The sequence below is a fragment of the Theropithecus gelada genome, chromosome 1, assembly GCF_003255815.1.
Source record: "Theropithecus gelada isolate Dixy chromosome 1, Tgel_1.0, whole genome shotgun sequence".
In the NCBI taxonomy this organism is placed as follows: Eukaryota; Metazoa; Chordata; class Mammalia; order Primates; family Cercopithecidae; genus Theropithecus; species Theropithecus gelada.
This window is the reverse complement of record NC_037668.1, coordinates 82,661,452-82,678,969: the sequence shown is the minus strand read 5'-3', so window position 1 is coordinate 82,678,969 and position 17,518 is coordinate 82,661,452. Positions and strand designations below refer to the sequence as shown.

Sequence of the window (17,518 nt, the reverse complement as noted above, 5' to 3'; positions counted from 1 at the left end):
GGCTTGGCACTCATTAGTGGGGTGATTGTGTGCCTCCATGTCCTTATTTATAAAAGTGGATAACGGACCTGAGAGGGTGGCCATTGGGATTAAATAAGATAATCCAGGTACAGCGGTTAGCTCGGTTCCAGAATTCAATGTGAACAGCGCCTTTCCTTTCCTGCCTGCAGTATATTTCAGGGGTTTTTTTCCCCATACCCACTTCTTCAGCTGCCACCCCAAATCCATAGAGGTAACCAGACAGAAGTCAGGTGGTCCCACCTCCATCACAGACCCCTGGCCCTGAGAAGGAAGGGCGGCACTCAACTCCAGGAATGGCGGGTACAAGAGGTTCTGCCCTGTGGTCAGGTGTGCAGATGTGAGTGCAGGTGCCTTAGCCTGGTCCTCATCGATGAGGCAGGGGAGGTTGGCTCTGCCAGAGTCCCAGGCATGGGTACGGTGGCGGGGGAGGCCCACATCACCTGCAGGGAGCATTGGCCTTGCTCCTTGTCCTGCCAGCCCCCAGAGGAAGGGAAGCCCCCAGGGCCCTTCACCTGGCTCACCCTGGCTCCTGGAAACACACCGCCGCAGCAGGGCCTAGGCTTCGCGGCTGCCATAAGTAACAGGACCCTCCTGCACTGCGCTCGAGCCAGCCGAGCTCGAACTGGCCCAGTTCTAGTCCTTCCCTCCGTGGACTTAGGGCGGAGGGAAGCCCTGTGCTGTGGGCGGAACCAGAATGCCAGGTGCAGCCACACAACCTCAACTCCCCGCCCAGGGCTCCCCAGTCTGTGCTGGGTCCAAAGTCCTGGCAACCAGAATAGATGGATAGCAGAGGCCAAAAAAGGCAGAGCCCATGGGCTGGGAGGCCGAGAGTCTCCTTAGAGGAGATGTAAGGTGGTCACGTTGGGCTTGAGCCTGGGAATGCTGTTGCTGATGCTTGTGTATGCAAGTGGGGGCCTGGGAACAGGGCACTGGCCTATTTTACTCTTTCATTCATTAGTTCCTTCGTTGATTCATCCATCCATCTACTCAGCACACTCACACGCATGGAGCTTCCACCACGTGTCAGGCACTGGGCACTCAGATGAATCCCTATCTGGCCCCTGCCCGCTGAGCACTCACCTGCTGGAAGGGGAGGCAGACACCTGGACATCTGGGTGCCATGCAGTATTACAGGGGCAGGACAGATGGAGGGTGAGGATGGGAGTGTGTGCATGCACATCAGGGAGGGCCAGCTCCCTGCTGACAGGGGAAACGTCCTAGTGAAGGTGCCCTTTGGACTTCTCTTAAAATAGGTAGGTTTTTGGCGGTAGACCAGGCAGGGGAAGGACATTCCAAGTAGAGGGAACTGGAGCAAAGGCATGGACATATGAAGCATCTGGTGTGTTAGAGGAACTGTAATCAGGTTGATGTGGGCAGTTGGGAGAAAGCCTGGGGAGGCCAAGGTTTGGGCAGAGCCAGGGTATGTGGGTGGACTGCTGTTAGGTGGCAGAGGCGGCCCCTCACCCCATTCGCTGAGGATTCAGCTGTAGGGCTCATTCTGGGCCTTTAAAGCAGCAGGAGTACCTATGGAGAGACTGCTGGTGGCAGTTGCCATGCCCTTGGACAGGGAGCCTGCAGACGTCATCAAGACCTTGCATCTGGTTTTCCTTGCCACCTTCTGGGCATGCAGATCTGGTTGATATTTCTTTCAGGCATGTCTCAGGGAAGGGACTCGTCCAGCCCATGACTTTGGCTGGGTTCCTAGGGTTGTTGAGCACTACTTATCGCATGCCAGGCATTAAGCAAAGGTACTGAATAGACTGCAACACCTGGAGGCATTGCAGCACTCCTTAACCCCCCATATTCGGCAGTACTTTTGCCCAGATTTACAGATGATCAAATTGAGGCTCAGGGTGATTAAGTGACATGCACACAGCCTTTAGGTAGCAGAGCCAGAGTTCAAACCAGTATCTGTTGGATATCAAGAACCATGCTGTCTCTCATACAAAGGAATAGAAAGAAAAACAAAACAAACAAACAAAAAACCACAACCCATGCTGTCTGTGGAACAGAACACTACCTTTCTGGTGAGGACTTATGCTACATGCTATTTAAAAGGAATAATAAGCCTTACAGGATCTAGTATATTGTTCCCATTTTTTAGATAGAAAAACCAAGACCCAGGGAGGGCAGGGACTTGCTAGGATTAGGCAGTCCCTGGGCGCTGGCCCTATCAGCAGGTCCTAGGGCTCCTGCCTTCTATCCAGGACACTCTAAAACAGGGAAGTACAGGTTAGTGGCTCACGCCTATAACCCCAACGCCTTGGGAGGCTGAGGTGGGAGGATCACTTGAGACTAGGAGTTTGAGACCAGCCTGGGCAACAGAGCAAGACTTCATCACTATAAAAAAATCTTTCTAAAAATTTTTAAAATAAAAATAAAAGAGGCAGGATCCTTTTCAGTCTGACTATGCCTCTGGAATCCAGAATTTCGGGAGATGCCTCTGAGGGCTGAGTCCACTTGTGGAGAGGCCCCCCCTTCATGGGGCCTTAGAGCCATGGGAGTTCCTCATCTGGGGTCAAGTCAGGGGAGAATTGTCCTAGGCAAAGAGTTGTCCTATACAGCAGCGGTCCCCAACCTTTTTGGCACCAGGGATCAGTTTGGTGGAAGACCATTTTTCCACAGGACAGGGGAGGAAGATGGTTTTGGGATGAAACCGTTTCACCTCAGATCATCAGGCATTAGATTCTCATAAGCAGCGCGCAACCTAGATCCCGTGTGTGTGCACTTCACAACAGGGTTCGCGCTCCTATGAGAATTTAATGACGCCACTGACCTGAAAGGAGGTGGAGCTCGGGTGGTAATGCTTTTCTGCCCACCACTCAACTGCTGTGCAGCCTGGTTCCTAACAGGACATGAACTGGTACCAGTCCACGGCCCAGGGGTTGGGGACCCCTGCAATAGAGTGCCTGGTACCCGTAACAACTAATGCTTACTAAGCACCTACTCTGTGCCAGGTGCCAGCCATTTAATCCTCAGAACAATCCTCTGAAAATATATTAAATTTCCTTATATATAAGGAAACTGAGGCACAAGGTGGTTATGAAACTTGCCCAGAGTCACACGGCTATTAAGTGGCAGAACTGGGCTTTGAACCTTGGCCTTTGGGTTTGAGAGTTTGTGAACTATTATATTCCAACTGCCTTAGAGTGTCAACATCCACATATCCCGGATGTCAGTGGGCCCTGGGGGGAGGGTAAAGAGGGGCCCTGGGCCCACCAGTCACTTCTAGCCACTGATCCTGCATGCACCATGTCCCACGGCCTTTTTGGGAAAGCAGCTTACCTTGGCGAACTCAGCTCCATCCGGAGCAGGCTCTTCCCCTTCTTCTTCCACATCGGCTCTGTGAGCCTTCTGCAACCTAATGTTTTGTCATGTGCCAGCCAAGGGAGCTCGACGAGGAGGCCACCCAGGTATGCAGGCCCTTCGCCCTCCTGGCCCTGCCTGTACTCTGGCTGCCAGACAGAGCTTTGGAAAACACCTTTGGACATACCACTCCCTGAGCCAAATGCATCCATGGCTGCCCAGGGTGTATGGAACACACACCTGGGCCCATGATCAAGGAAGGCTACACCTCCTGCCACTGGCCCATCTCTTCTTTGCTCCAGCATTATCACACTCACTAGTCCTCAAACATGCCAGTGAGGCACCACCACATTCTTGGAGCACCTCTGTGCCCGGTTCTGAGGTGTACTGGGAGTACAGGCACCAGATGCAGGCCTGGTCCTCAAGGAGCTCAGTCTGGTGGGGCAAAGGGGTAGGAAGTCCTGCGAGTGCATGTAGATGTGGGGAGCCATACCTGGGGAGAGCAGAGGATCAAGGAAAGGCTTCCATGTCCTTGCCTGTGCGAAGCCCTCTGCCAGGAATGATCAGCTTGGGCCTCTTCATCCCTGAGCTCCAGTTCGGGTCACCTCTGGGAAGCCTTTTCTAAGCTCCCCCACATCCCATCAGGATCAGTCACTCCTACCTCTGCTCAGCTAAATCATTCTGCTTGGGCCCCCTTTGTGCACCCTCATTTCATACTGGTTAGTTTCCAAATCACTCTCCCTGATGGCCTGGGAGCTCCTCAAGGGCAGGGCCCAGGTTGGGAGCTGACCCAGGGCCAGCCTCAGTGAGGCTTGTGACCAAATGACAGAAGCAAACAGGTCTCCCCGGCCTGGTGTGGCCGGAAATATCCAACAACCTCCACAGCAGCAGGTGGGGAGACAGTTCTGCCCAAGAGTTAGAGTACCGTTGGTACCCGATGGACTGGAGGTGTCCCTGATTCCAGCGGTCATAAACAGGGCAAGGAGGCCATCTTACGGAATTATGCCCTGCAGCCTGCGGCAAAGCCTTTTCACTTGCAGTGTCTTGAGTTGCTGCTCCCTGTGCTTCCTGATGGAGGACAGACAGGAGCATTTCACTGTCAGTAATACTGAGTGCAGCTATTATTATTAACATCATTTGGCAAAAGATTCTGGGGCTCAGAGAGGTTACAAAACTCACCCAAGGTGCCTGTCATGGTGGGAGACCACAGCAGGAGGATCGTGCCCTAACCTTTTCTCTCCTGTCATGCTTTCACCAGTCATCTTGTTTGTGTGTGTGGCCATGGCCATGTTGAGTGCCCAGTGGTTTGGGCAGATAACATCAGACATCATGGGTGACATGCATCTCAATGAATAGAGCTATGGCCTGGGCCACAACATTGGCCCCTTCTCCAGGAAGTCCTACACTCGTTACCAAGCCTTGCTACCAGGACCTCTGCAGCTGGATCCCACTACCATCGCCTCTCCTCTCTGCAACCTGGGCTGCACCTGTAACGGCCTGAGCCTGTACTACCTGGCCATGCACCTCTCCACACTCTGGTCCCACGTGGCTGTCTCCCAAGTGAGCCTCTGGCCCTGCTGGGGGAGGGGGCTCCCTTGGCAAGCCTGCTGTGCTGAAAAGGCCTCAAATCCACATTCAAGGTTCCTAAACCCAGAATGCAGAATTGCAGGGGGTCTCAGGGATATCTCCAACCCTCTCTGTAACACAGCCAGGGTAGACGCACATAATGCAACAGAGCTTGCTCCAGGCCACACAGCTGGGCCATGTAAACTGCTTGTCTACTTGAGGTCAGTGAGGAGGCTGGCATCCACTTTCCCAACTGACCTAGGGTTCACGGTAGGCCCATTTTTAACCACAAAGGCTTCTCCCTAGCTGTAGACGTACCATGGACCTCACGTGTCCACAACACAGTGGTGTCCCAGGCCCCATCCCCTCTGGCTTTTCTGCAAGGACCGCCCACTAGGTCTTGGCCATAAGGGGCCAGGCTCTGTTTCCCATGTCAGGGATGGGGATGAAAAAGGGTTGCAGAAAGAACACAGCAAACATTCAGTCCTTCATGTCCCCTCTCCATTTGACAGATGTTCAGAGAGAAGGAATGTCAGGTGACCCCCATGATGGGTCAGGGCAGGGTCAAGATTCCAGGTTCCCATGTGGCTAATAGCACTTGAATACAGGATCAGGTCTCAGCAGGGGCAGAGCTCTCTCCTTTTCCCATCCCTATGTGCTAACAATCCCTAAAATTACTTTCTCAGTCTCTCCTAGGTCTAATAGCAGAGAGTGCACAGAGGACCTCATGTCCATCAGCCACCTGATCCTCAGGCCCTTAAGTTACCAAAACCAGGCCCTCAAGTGGTCCCCAGGTCCTTACTTAAGTGGCCAAAACCAGGCATAGGAAGGAGGCTGAACTTCAGCTTCCTGGCCACAAGCCACAGACAGGGACCGGCACCTGGTAGCTGCATGGTTCTTTGTAAATATTCCACAGCCAATCTCCTTTCAAAAACAGTGAGGCACACTACGCAAAACTTCAAATTAGTCCACTTTTTTGTTTGTTTTTGAGACAGAGTTTTGCTCTTGTCGCCCAGGCTGGAGTGCAATGGCGCGATCTCAGCTCACTGCAACCTCTGCCTCCTGGGTTCAAGTGATTCTCCTGCCTCAGCCTCCCGAGCAGCTGGGATTACAGACGCCTGGGATTACAGACACCTGCCACCACACCTGGCTAATTTTTGTATTTTAGTCGAGATGGGGTTTGCTATGTTGGCCAGGCTGGTCTCTAACTCCTGACCTCAGATGATCCACCTGCCTCCACCTCCCAAAGTGTTGGGATTACAGGCATGAGCCACCGCACCCAGCCTCAAATTAGTCCACTTTAAGGACAGCAGCTGGTTTCAGTTTACTGATGCATTAGCTCTGCTATAGTAACAACCAACCCCCAAATCTCACTGCTTACTACAGCAAACACTGCTCTCTCATTCCTGTGACACTCAGTGGCTGCAGGCCAGCTGCTGTAGCTCGGCTCCATGGAATGGCTCCTCTGTGGGAAACGTGTTCTCACTGCAGAGGGAAGAGCATGGGCCAACCACACATGACTCTTCAGGCTTCTGTCAGACACAGGACAGCTCATGCCTGCGAATATCCCTCTACATCGGAAGCAGGGAAGTACACTCTCCCGGGGGGATGGGGTGGGGGCACTGCAGGAAGTCACACAGCTACAGGTGAGGATGGATAAACTCCTTTTAGGAATGGAGCAACAAACAGCTGCAGACAAAAATATACCCTATACCACCCAACATGCTAGAAGGTTTTCCAGTTTAAAAGACAAAATCCTAAAATGTTAAAACTGCAGAAGAACTCAGAGGCCACTGTCCAAGTCTGTCACAGTCCTCCATATGACAAAGATGAAGAAAACTGGCAATCTTTTTAGGGTACCAAGGATCTCAGTTTACATGGTCTTTATAAATGCTGAGCAAGATGTGGCTTTCCTGCCCTCATTTCACCTCAAGGCATCTGCAGCAACCCCACATGGCTCCCCTCTGTGCTCGTGAAGTAACTTGAGGCCAGGGTCTCTCAGCTTTAAAGCCTTGGAATTCTATGCATTGTTTGTGTGTATATGTGCAGTTTGAGGGGTAGCTTCTCTAAGGTGTCAAACTCCACAGAAGTTCAGAATCATGTCACTGGATCCTAAGTCCATCTCCACAGACCAGGGTGCTGCTCAGGTCAGTTGCTGTGGTAACTGCGGCAGATGGTCCCTTGAGAGATGGAGTCCAAGGACATCATGGCCAAGGCACAGAGTTTTACATCAACTGAGGAAAGTGAAGACCAGCCAGAGAGGCTGCAGTCTGGGGAATCCAGCGGCTCCTCCCCTACCATGATGCTAGGAAGGACTATCCCCAGGGTGACAGAAATAAAGCACTGGACTCCAGCAGTATGTCCAGCTGATTCAGGTGTGCTAGGTTCCCAGCAGAGGAGGGTGAGGGAGGAGATCCAGGGGCCCTGGCTCGGTCATCGTATCTGGTACACCTTTCTCCCCCGGAGATAATTCTTGCAAAAAGGAGAAGATCCTACACAGACCAAAAATGCTGGTGTCAGGGCTTTTACAAAGTACCTGCCGTGAACACAACAAAAGAGAGGGTGTTAATTTAATTACAATCTTAACCATCCATGCACCTTCCTAACAACATTCAAGGTGAGCCTTTGGATGGGAGTCAACATGAAAATGCAAGTTTAGCACAGTTATTTGGTTGTTCATAAATCTGGCAAATTAGCATGACATTCTCATCCTTACAACCTTGCCACAACCTTTAGGCCAGTCCTCTGGCATCATGCATGTCTGTGGCTAAATATGAAATAAAACTATAAAGCATGGTTTCATTCATTCATTCATTCAACATTTAGTGGTAAGCCAGGCCCTATGCTGAAAACACAGAGATTAAAAAACAAACACCCACACATCATCATCTTTGTTCTCAAATTCAGTCCTGGAGGGGAGGGAGATGAGGAACCAATTAATGACAGCAAGGTACAACTGCAGAAGCATTTGTGAGGCACAGTATTATCCCAAGGAAGCACGGTTCCCTCTATGAGGAAGGGAATCAAAAAAGGCTTCCTGGAAGATGCCATGTCTGAACTTGGCTTTAATTTGGGGAAGGAGTGGTGATGGGGGTTGGGGAGCAAAAGCCAGGAGGCGCAAGTAACCTGAACGTTTGCTGTGGCTAGGGCACAAAGCAAAAGGAGTGAGGCAGGCTGGAGAGGCAGGGAGGGCTTTGGCCTCCCGGGGATAGCGGCGTTGCATTACTCAGTGTGCCTGCTTTGGGACAGAGGGCCTATTTCGTAGCTCCACCCAGTTTAGGGTCTGAAGTTGCCAGAAACCAGTCCTGGGTAGGCACTTGCCTATGGTAATAATTTTAAAGGTAGTAACTTCCAACAGCATTTACATTTTCTGAGAAGCATGAATTTGGTTTCCTCCAAGCATCAATCTGCTTTCTACTTAGATTTCTCCTCTGGTGTAGGACAGAACTCAGGCCTTTAAAGAATTCTGGGTAATTTGCTAACAACTGAGAAAATGAGCAGCTAAAAATATGTCTACAAACTAGAAGAAGAGAGATTTGGGACCACAGTAAAACACCACCAAAGGTATCAATTAGATCTGGAAAAACCTTTCCTTCCTGCCTACCAAGCCAAAGCCAAAGCATTAAGACCAGCTGGACACCTCTATCACATCACTCAACACTACACCAGCTCCCATCCAATCTGCCTCCTAAACTTCTTTCTAATCCACCTCCTCCTACTTCAGGCCTCGCCACTGGACAGTACACTTCAAATCTTTACATTACTCTGTAATTTTTTTGTGTGGTGGGAGGATGGGGTCTCACTCTCACCCAGGCTGGAGTGCAGTGGTGTGATCATAGCTCACTGCAGCCTTGAAATGCTGGGCTCAAGCAATCTTCCTGCCTCAGCCTCCCAAATAGCTAGGACTACGTTTATGGTGCACAACACCATAAACATTTTTTTTGTGGAGACAGGATCTCGCTATGTTTCTCAGGATGATCTCCTGAGCTCAGGTGATCCTCATGCCTTAGCCTCCCAAAATGCTGGAATTATAGGTGTGAGCCACTGTACCCAGCCTATTGTGTACATCTTTTAAAATCTTTTTAATTTTAAAAAATCAACCCTGGTGTACACCACAATCAGGATAAAGTTTACGCTCCTTAGCAGGGCATTCAGGCCTTCCTGTATGGCCCTAACTTAGCTTTCCTTTTTTTTTTTTTTTTGAGTCAGAGTCTCGCTCTGTCGCCCAGGCTGGAGTGCAGTGGTGCAATCTCAGCTCACTGCAAGCTCTCCCTCCCGTGTTCAGGAGAGTGGCCTGAACTGGGACTACAGGCACCCACCACCACGCCCGGCTAATATATATTTTTTTTTTTTAGTAGAGACGGGGTTTCACCATGTTAGCCAGGATGTTCTCAATCTCCTGACCTCATGATCCACCTGCCTCGGCCTCCCAAAGTGCTGGGATTACAGGCGTGAGCCACCGCGTCCAGATGTATGACCCTAACTTAGCTTTCTAGCCTCATTTCCTACCACATCCAACCATTCTCTTTACACTAATACATTGGGCTCTTTTAGCTTAAGTGCAAAAGCATCTGCTTTTCTCTTCTTTGCTTTGGTCAAAGCTTAAGGAAAAGTAGTCCAAGAGTCAATTTGCAAATCTGCTGAGGGCACTCCCTTATAGCCCAGAACACCTCACAGCTTCTCTGAGACAACTGCCAAATCCATCTTGCTGCCACTGCTAATGACAAAGATGCCCTCCTACAGCAGGACTGCCCTGTGCAGTTCACAACAGCACTTCAACTCCTATCCTCTCATTGGCTCTCAAATACCTGAGAAATGTGTAAGCATGTATGACTCCGTTCCAGAGATGAGGCGGCAGTCCTAAAGGCAGCGTGTGCTCAGAGTCACGCAGCCAGTCAATGATGATGGGTCTGACTTCAAGAGCCAATGCTCTCTTCACATGACAGTATCAGGAGCCGGGACAGTGGCATGCACTCAATATCCCGGCTACTTGGGAGAGTGAGGCAGGAGGACTGCTTGAGCCCAGGAGTTCAAGACCATCCTGGAGAAGACACCTCATCTCTATCATAAAAATAATTTTTAAAAAATTTTGGGGGCTGGGTGTGGTGGCTCACATCTGTAATCTCAGCACTTTGGGAGGCTGAGGCAGGTGGATGCCTTGAGGTCAGGAGTTTGAGACCACCCTGGCCAACATGGTGAAACCCCATCTCTACTAAAAATACAAAAATTAGCCGGGCTTGGTGGTGCATGCCTGTAGTCCCAGCTACTCGGGAGGCTGAGGCAGGAGAACTGCCTGAACCCAGGAGGTAGAGACTGCAGTAAGCTAAGACCATGCCACTGCACTCTAGCCTGGGTGAGAGAGTGAAGCTCTATCTCAAAAAAAAAAAAAATTAAATTGGGTGTGGTGGCTCAGCACTTTGGGAGGCTGAGGCAGGTGGATTGCTTGAGCCCAGGAGTTCAAGACCAGCCTGGCCAACATGGTGAAACCCCGTCTCTATTTAAAAAAAAAATTAAAAATAAGAAAAAGCAAACAAAAGAAAGAAAGAGCATCAGGAGACATAGGTATAGGTACAATTAGGAAATGGAAGGCTGGCCGGGTGCGATGGCTCACGCCTATAATCCCAGCACTTTGGAAGACCGAGGTGAGTGGATCACCGGAGGTCAGGAGTTTGAGACCAGCCTGGACAATGGTGAAACCCCGTCTCTATTAAAAATACAAAACTTAGCCAGGCATGGTGGTGGGTCCCTGTAAACCCAGCTACTCAGGAAGCTAAGGCAGGAGAATCGCTTAAACCTGGGGAGGTGGAGGTTGCAGTGAGCCAAGATCACGCCACCGCGCTCCAGCCTGGGTGACAGAGCGAGATGCTGTCTCAAAAAAAAAAAAAAAAGAAAGAAGGCCACCCTAGCAGCCTTCATGTACAAAAGCGAGGCAGCTTTTCCATTCTCAGACCAGCCCCATTTATCTCCTCTGGTCTGGAGTGTTATGGCTGTGGTGCAGTGGGCTATCATCACACTAGAGCATGTTTGACTAATGGCTAAGTTTAATGGGCCAGGGTAGACTCCATGGCTGCTGTCTCATACAGCTCTGTGCTCAGGGCAGAAAGGAGGGGAGTATGAGGCAATCGATCAGCAGCGGAATCAGAACCTGGCTGTACTCCTGGGATGGTGCCTGAGTGATACGGTTTGGCTCTGTATCCCCACCCAAATCTCATCTTGTAGCTTCCATGATTCCCATGTGTTGTGGAAGGGACCCCATGGGAGATGACTGAATCATGGGGGTATGTCTTTCCTGTGCTGTTCTTGTGATAGCGACTAAGTCTCACGAGATCTGATGCTTTTAAAAATGGAAGTTCTTGACCGGGAGCAGTGGCTCATGCCTGTAATCCCAGCACTTTAGGAGGCTGAGGCAGGTGGATTACCTGAGGTCAGGAGTTCGAGACCAGCCTGGCCAACATGGTGAAACCCTGTCTCTACTAAAAATACAAAAATTAGCCAGGCGTAGTGGCAGGCGCCTGTAATCCCAACTACTCAGGAGGCCCTGAGGCAGGAGAATCGCTTGAACCCAGGAGGTGGAGGTTGCAGTGAGCCGAGATCGCGCCATTGCACTCCAGCCTGGACAACAAGAGCGAAACTCTGTCTCAACAAAAAGGGAGTTTTCCTGCACAAGCTCTCTCTCTTTGCCTGCCGCCATCCACGTAAGAGGTGACTTGCTCCTCCTTGCCTTCTGCCATGATTGTGAGGCTTCCCCAGCCATGTGGAACTATGAGTTCTCTGTTAAACCTCTTTTCTTTGTAAATTGCCCAGTCTCAGGTATGTCTTTATCAGCAGTGTGAAAATGGACTAATACACTGAGCATCTTTCCCAGTCTACTCAGTGCCATGAGGTGACTCACCTGTGGTGCTGTAGAACCTGCAGCAAGGTGCTCTTGGCAGGCACCCGGTATAGTTCTGCCCTGTCCTCATCTTCAAAGTAGACCTGCAAGATTAACAGAAGGGCAAGAGTCAGAGATAAAGCGCTTTGGCAGCCTTAGTTAAGGCTAAGCCCAGGGAAAATTTAAAAGATGGCAACTGTTAGCAGTTGAATGTCTCCTTTATATGGTTGTGTAGCTGGGTGCTTTGCATTTAGTCCCCGCCATGCCACTGTAAGAGAGGCTATTATCAGTTCCATCTTCCAAAGACAGAATCAAGGCTCAGAGAAGGAGAACAACTTGCCAACACTACCTGGCTAGTAGACAGAAGAGTTAAGACTCAGGACCAGGCCTATGTAGCCCTCCTTTCCCCAACAATTCAGACTAAAGCCATCAGGTATGTGGAGGAGAAAGCTATGGTGGCTCAGAGCAGGAAAGAGCCTGAGGAAGGTGAGAAGGATGTCTGTGCAGCATGTCAAAGCCCAAGCAGGGTGAGGAAGACATCTGCATAGGAAGCTGCCGAGGGTGTCAGAGCAGGACCAGTGGAGAAGGGTATCCATGCTGGGGGCCAGCAGGCCTGAGCAGGGGAAGAAGTGCTCCCTTGTAAGATGGCTGTCCAAGGTGGGGTGTCAGAGGCCATGTGGGGTGAAAAGGGGGTATCCATGCATGGGGACAACTAATATGGATGGAGTATACAGGCCCAACTAGGGTAAGGAGGGTGACCACTCATGGCAGGGGGTGGCCTGCTGTGGGGGAGCCCAAGCAGGATGAGGAGGGTGTCCATGTAGGGTCGTTGAGCAGTGCAGGATGTCAGAGTCTGTGCAGGGTGAGGAAGGCACCCACATGGGGGCAGTAGCCTAACATGTGGAGTCAAGAGTCCAAGTAGGGTGAAGAAGGCTCCACATAGGAGAGAGGCCAGCAGTGATGACAGGAAGGGAACTGATCAAACAAATAACTATATTAAAAATAATAAAGTCAGGCCAGGCATGGTGACTCATGCCTGTAATCTGAGCACTTTGGGAGGCTGAGGCAGGTGGATCACTTGAGTCCAGGAGTTCAAGATCAGCCTGGGCAACATGGTGAAACCCCGTCTCTACTAAAAATACAAAAATTAGTTGGGCACGGTGGCAAACGCCTATGGTCCCAGCTACTTGGGAGGCTGAGGTGGGAGGATCGTTTGAGCTCAGGAGGTTGAGGCTGCAGTGAGCCAAGATCTCACCACCGCACTCCAGCCTGGGCAACACAGCCAGGCTGTGGTGTGGTGGCTCACACCTGTAATCCCAGCACTTTGAAAGGCCGAGATGAGTGGATCACTTGAGGTCAGGAGTTCAAGACCAGCCTGGCCCACATGGTGAAATCCCATCTCTACCAGTAACAGAAGATAAAAAAAAAAAAAGAAAAAGAAAAAAGAAGAAGAAAGTCATTGTTACATACGTAGAAAGGGAGAAAAAATCCTGTGGATGTTGGATTAGAGTTGGAGATACCAATGAGACATCATGGTTTTACACACACACACACACACACACACACACACACATACTCCTCAGTTGAGGCACTGAGAAAGCATTGAGGCAGTAAGCTTGCCTGTCTACCCCCACTGTATTAATCAATACACTTATTGCACAGAGATCTCGGCTTCTAAATACCATTCTTCACTAGAAAGAACCAGGGCTCCCTGGGAAAAAATAGCTGATTCCAGAGCTGGGGCAAGGAAAGCACAATTTGAACCTAGAACATCCTGTGTAGCAACCACTTTAAAAATAGACAACAGTCAAAAGGACACAGAAACAAATTTGAAGAGATTCCCACTGGCCAAATCTGGGATATTCTGAGCATAAAAGAAACAATCATAGTAACAGATTAAAATTCACTAAATCAAACAGGAAACTATAAATCCACCAAATAAATAAATATGTAGAATGTCTGACAAGCAATGAGATATTTACACCATTTCAAAGCATCTCCCTATAAAACACTTATCAATCATAAAGAAAAAGTAACTGTACAGTGGAAAAGGCTGGCAGACCCCACCTCAATCAGGTGATCAGAGAGAAAATCATGAGTAATGGGACAAAGAGAGATCACATACCACCTGATAGGTGCAATGAGAATACAGCATCACTTCTGTAATATTCCAGCCAAATATGCATAATCCAGGCCAGGGGCGGTGGCTCATGCCTGAAATCCTAGCACTTTGGGGGGACCAAATCGGGCAGATCATTTGAGGTCAGGAGTTTGAGACCAGCCTGGCCAACATGGCAAAACCCCGTCTCTATTAAAAATACAAAACATTAGCTGGGCATGGTGGCAAATGCCTGTAATGCCAGCTACTCAGAAGGCTGAGGCAGGAGAATCGCTTGGACCTTGGAGGCGGAGGCTGCAGTGAGCCGAGATCGCACCATTGCACTTCAGCCTGGGCAACAAGAGTAAAACTCTATCTCAAAACAAACAAACATATATGTATAATCCAAATCTAGTCAGAAGGAAACATGAGACAAACCCATACTGACAGGCATTCCACAAAATAAGTGATCTGTAATCTTCAAAGGTGTTAAGATCAAGAAAGTGTACTGCAGTTGAGTTACATGATCACAAAAATATGAATGCAAACTTTTTAAGTAAAAAAAAAGTGGAGGAAAGACTGAGGAGCTCTTCCATACCAAAGGAGACTAAAGCTACATGATGACTAAATACAGTATGTGATTCTGAACAAAACCCTTTTGCTATAAAGAATTTGTGAAACCCGAATGGAGGGTTAGATGGTAGCAGTGAATTAAAGTAAATTTCCTGCTTTGATAGCTATATGGGTATTATAAAGAAAAATGTCCTTTCGTGTAGGAAATGCACACTAAAGTATTCAGGGGTGATGGGACATCAGTTGGCATCCTACTCTCAAATGTTAGAAAAAGAAAATTCTTTATGCTGGAAATTGTGATTTTTTTATTTAAAAAATCCCAACAATGGAATGTTATTCAGCCTTAAAAAGGAAAGAAAGGCCGGGCGCGGTGGCTCAAGCCTGTAATCCCAGCACTTTGGGAGGCCGAGACGGGCGGATCACGAGGTCAGGAGATCGAGACCATCCTGGCTGACACGGTGAAACCCTATCTCTACTAAAAAATACAAAAAACTAGCCGGGCGAGGTGGCGGGCGCCTGTAGTCCCAGCTACTCGGGAGGCTGAGGCAGGAGAATGGCGTGAACCCGGGAGGCAGAGCTTGCAGTGAGCTGAGATCCGGCCACTGCACTCCAGCCTGGGTGGCAGAGCGAGACTCCGTCTCAAAAAAAAAAAAAAATTCTGGCTGGGCATGGTGGCTCACGCCTGTAATCCCAGCACTTTAGGAAGCCAAGGAGGGTGGATCACTTGAGGCCAGGAGTTCAAGACCAGCCTGGCCAACATAGCAAAACCCCATCTCTACTAAAAATACAAACAAAATTAGCCAGGTATGGTGGCGCATGCTTGTAATCCCAGCTACCTGGAGCCTGAGGCATGAAAATCACTTGAACCCTAGAGGCAAGGCTGCAATATCTGAGATTGCACCACTGCACTCCAACCTAGGTGACAGAGCAAGATTCTGTCTCAAAAAATAAAAGCAAATAAAAAGGAAGACAGTTCTGGCTGGGTGTGGTGGCTCACACCTGTAATCCCAGCACTTTGAAAGGTCGAGATGAGTGGATCACTTGAGGTCAGGAGTTCGAGACCAGCCTGGCCAATGTGGTGAAACCCCATCTCTACTAGAAATACAAAACTTAGCTGGGTGTGGTGGCACGTGCCTGTAATCCCTGCTACTCAGGAGGCTCAGGCAGGAGAATTGCTTGAACCTGGGAGGCAGAGGTTGCAGTGAGCCAAGATCAGACCACTGCACTCCAGCATGGGTGAAAGAGTGAGACTCCGTCTCAAAAATTTAAAAAAAAAGGAAATTCTGACACATGCTACAATATGTATGAAACTTGAAGACATGATGTTAAGTGAAATAAGCCAGACATAAAAGGACAAATACTGTATGATTCCACTTATATGAAGTACTTAGAATTTCAATTTGGGATGATGAAAAAGTTTTGGAGATGGCTGGTGGTGATAGTTGCACAACAATGTGAATGTTCTTAATGCCACTGAACTATATACCTAAAAATGGTTAAAATGGTAAATATTATGTCATGTATATTTTACTATAATTTTCAAAAAAAAAAAAAGCAGTCAGTTTCTCCTCCCTCTACCAGCCTTCCCCCCACCGCAAAAAAAAAAAAAAAAAAATTAATTCCATAGAGGAACGAAATAAAACTTCTCTTACCTCCAAATTATCAGGGCAATATTTTTGCTCTAGGTCCCAAGAGGGTGTTTCACCAAACATCACCATTAGATGATCAATAAACCTAAGGATAAAATGTGTACTTTCTGGGTATCAATAACTCATGACCAATTTTCCCACATCAGTCCCCAGACACTAATTCAAAGTTATCTAGCATGTATAAAACATGAAATGCAGGCTTAACCCATTTGACAGCAATACCCAAAATGTGCATATGTATCACTTGTCCTATTATGACATATTTTTTTTTCTTTTGAGACAGGGTCTCACTCTGTCACCCTGGCATAATAGCTCACTGTAGCCTCGACCTCCAGGCTCAAGCAATTCCTCTAACTTAGCCGCCTGCGTAGCTGGGACTACAGGTACATGCCACTATGCCTGGCTAATTTTTTTCTTTTTCTTGTGGAGACGGGGGTCTCCTATATTGCCCAGGCTGGTCTCAAACTCCTGGGCTCAAATGATCCTCCTGCCTCAGCCTCCCAAAGTATTGGGATTACAGGTGTGAGCCCTGCACCTGACTGACAGGATTTTCTTTTCTTTTTTTTTTTGAGACAAAGTCTTGCTCTGTCACCCAGGCTGGAGTGCAATGGCACGATCTCTGCTCACTGCAACCTCCACCTCCCAGGTTCAAGCAATTCTCGTGCCCCAGCCTCCCAGGCAACTGGGACTACAGGCATGTGCCACTACGCCTGGCTAATTTTTTATATTTTTAGTAGGCATGGGATTTTGCCATGTTGGCCAGGCTGGTCTTGAACTCCTGGCCTCAAGTGATCCTCCTGTCTTGGCCTCCCAAAGTGCTGGAATTACAGGCGTGAGCCACCGTGCCCAGCTGACATAATTTTCTTTTTTTTTTTTTGAGTCGGAGTCTCGCTGTGTCTCCCAGGCTGGAGTGCAGTGGCGTGATCTCGGCTCACTGCAAGCTCCGCCTCCCGGGTTCACGCCATTCTCCCGCCTCAGCCTCCCAAGTAGCTGAGACTACAGGCGCCCGCCACCACGCCCGGCTAGTTTTTTGTATTTTTAGTAGAGACGGGGTTTCACCATGTTAGCCAGGATAGTCTTGATCTCCTGACCTCATGATCCACCCACCTCGGCCTCCCAAAGTGCTGGGATTACAGGCTTGAGCCACCGCGCCCGGCCGACATAATTTTCTTTAAACAGATTCAGGGTTAAAAACATTTCTGGTCGGGTGCAGTGGCTCATGCCTGTAATCCCAGTACTTTGGGAGGCCGAGGTGGGAGGATCATTTGAGCCCAGGAGTTCAAGACAAACCTGGGCAACATAGAGAGACTCTGTGTCTACCAAAGAATTAAAAAATTACCCAGATGTGGTGGTGTTCACCTGTGGTTCCGGCTACTTGAGAGGCTGAGGCAGGAGGATCACCTGAGCCTGGGAGATGGAGGCTGTGATGAACCA

At 49.3% G+C, this 17,518-nt stretch overlaps 1 protein-coding gene across 2 annotated transcripts in view; it reads right to left on the bottom strand.

Annotated features, from left to right (window-relative positions):
- Window positions 1-6,210: 6,210 nt before the first annotated feature.
- The window catches only part of TTC4 (tetratricopeptide repeat domain 4), a 29,094-nt gene continuing 17,786 nt past the window's right edge, over window positions 6,211-17,518 (bottom strand). The window contains exons 8-10 of one of the 2 annotated variants that reach the window (XM_025353553.1): window positions 16,088-16,169; window positions 11,786-11,868; window positions 6,211-7,429 (exon numbers count right to left, since the gene is read on the bottom strand). In XM_025353553.1, the coding sequence (XP_025209338.1) occupies window positions 7,327-7,429; window positions 11,786-11,868; window positions 16,088-16,169 (268 nt within the window). In that variant the 3' untranslated portion in view covers window positions 6,211-7,326. The remainder of the gene's footprint in view (window positions 7,430-11,785; window positions 11,869-16,087; window positions 16,170-17,518) is intronic. The other variant, XM_025353562.1, reaches the window with a different exon arrangement.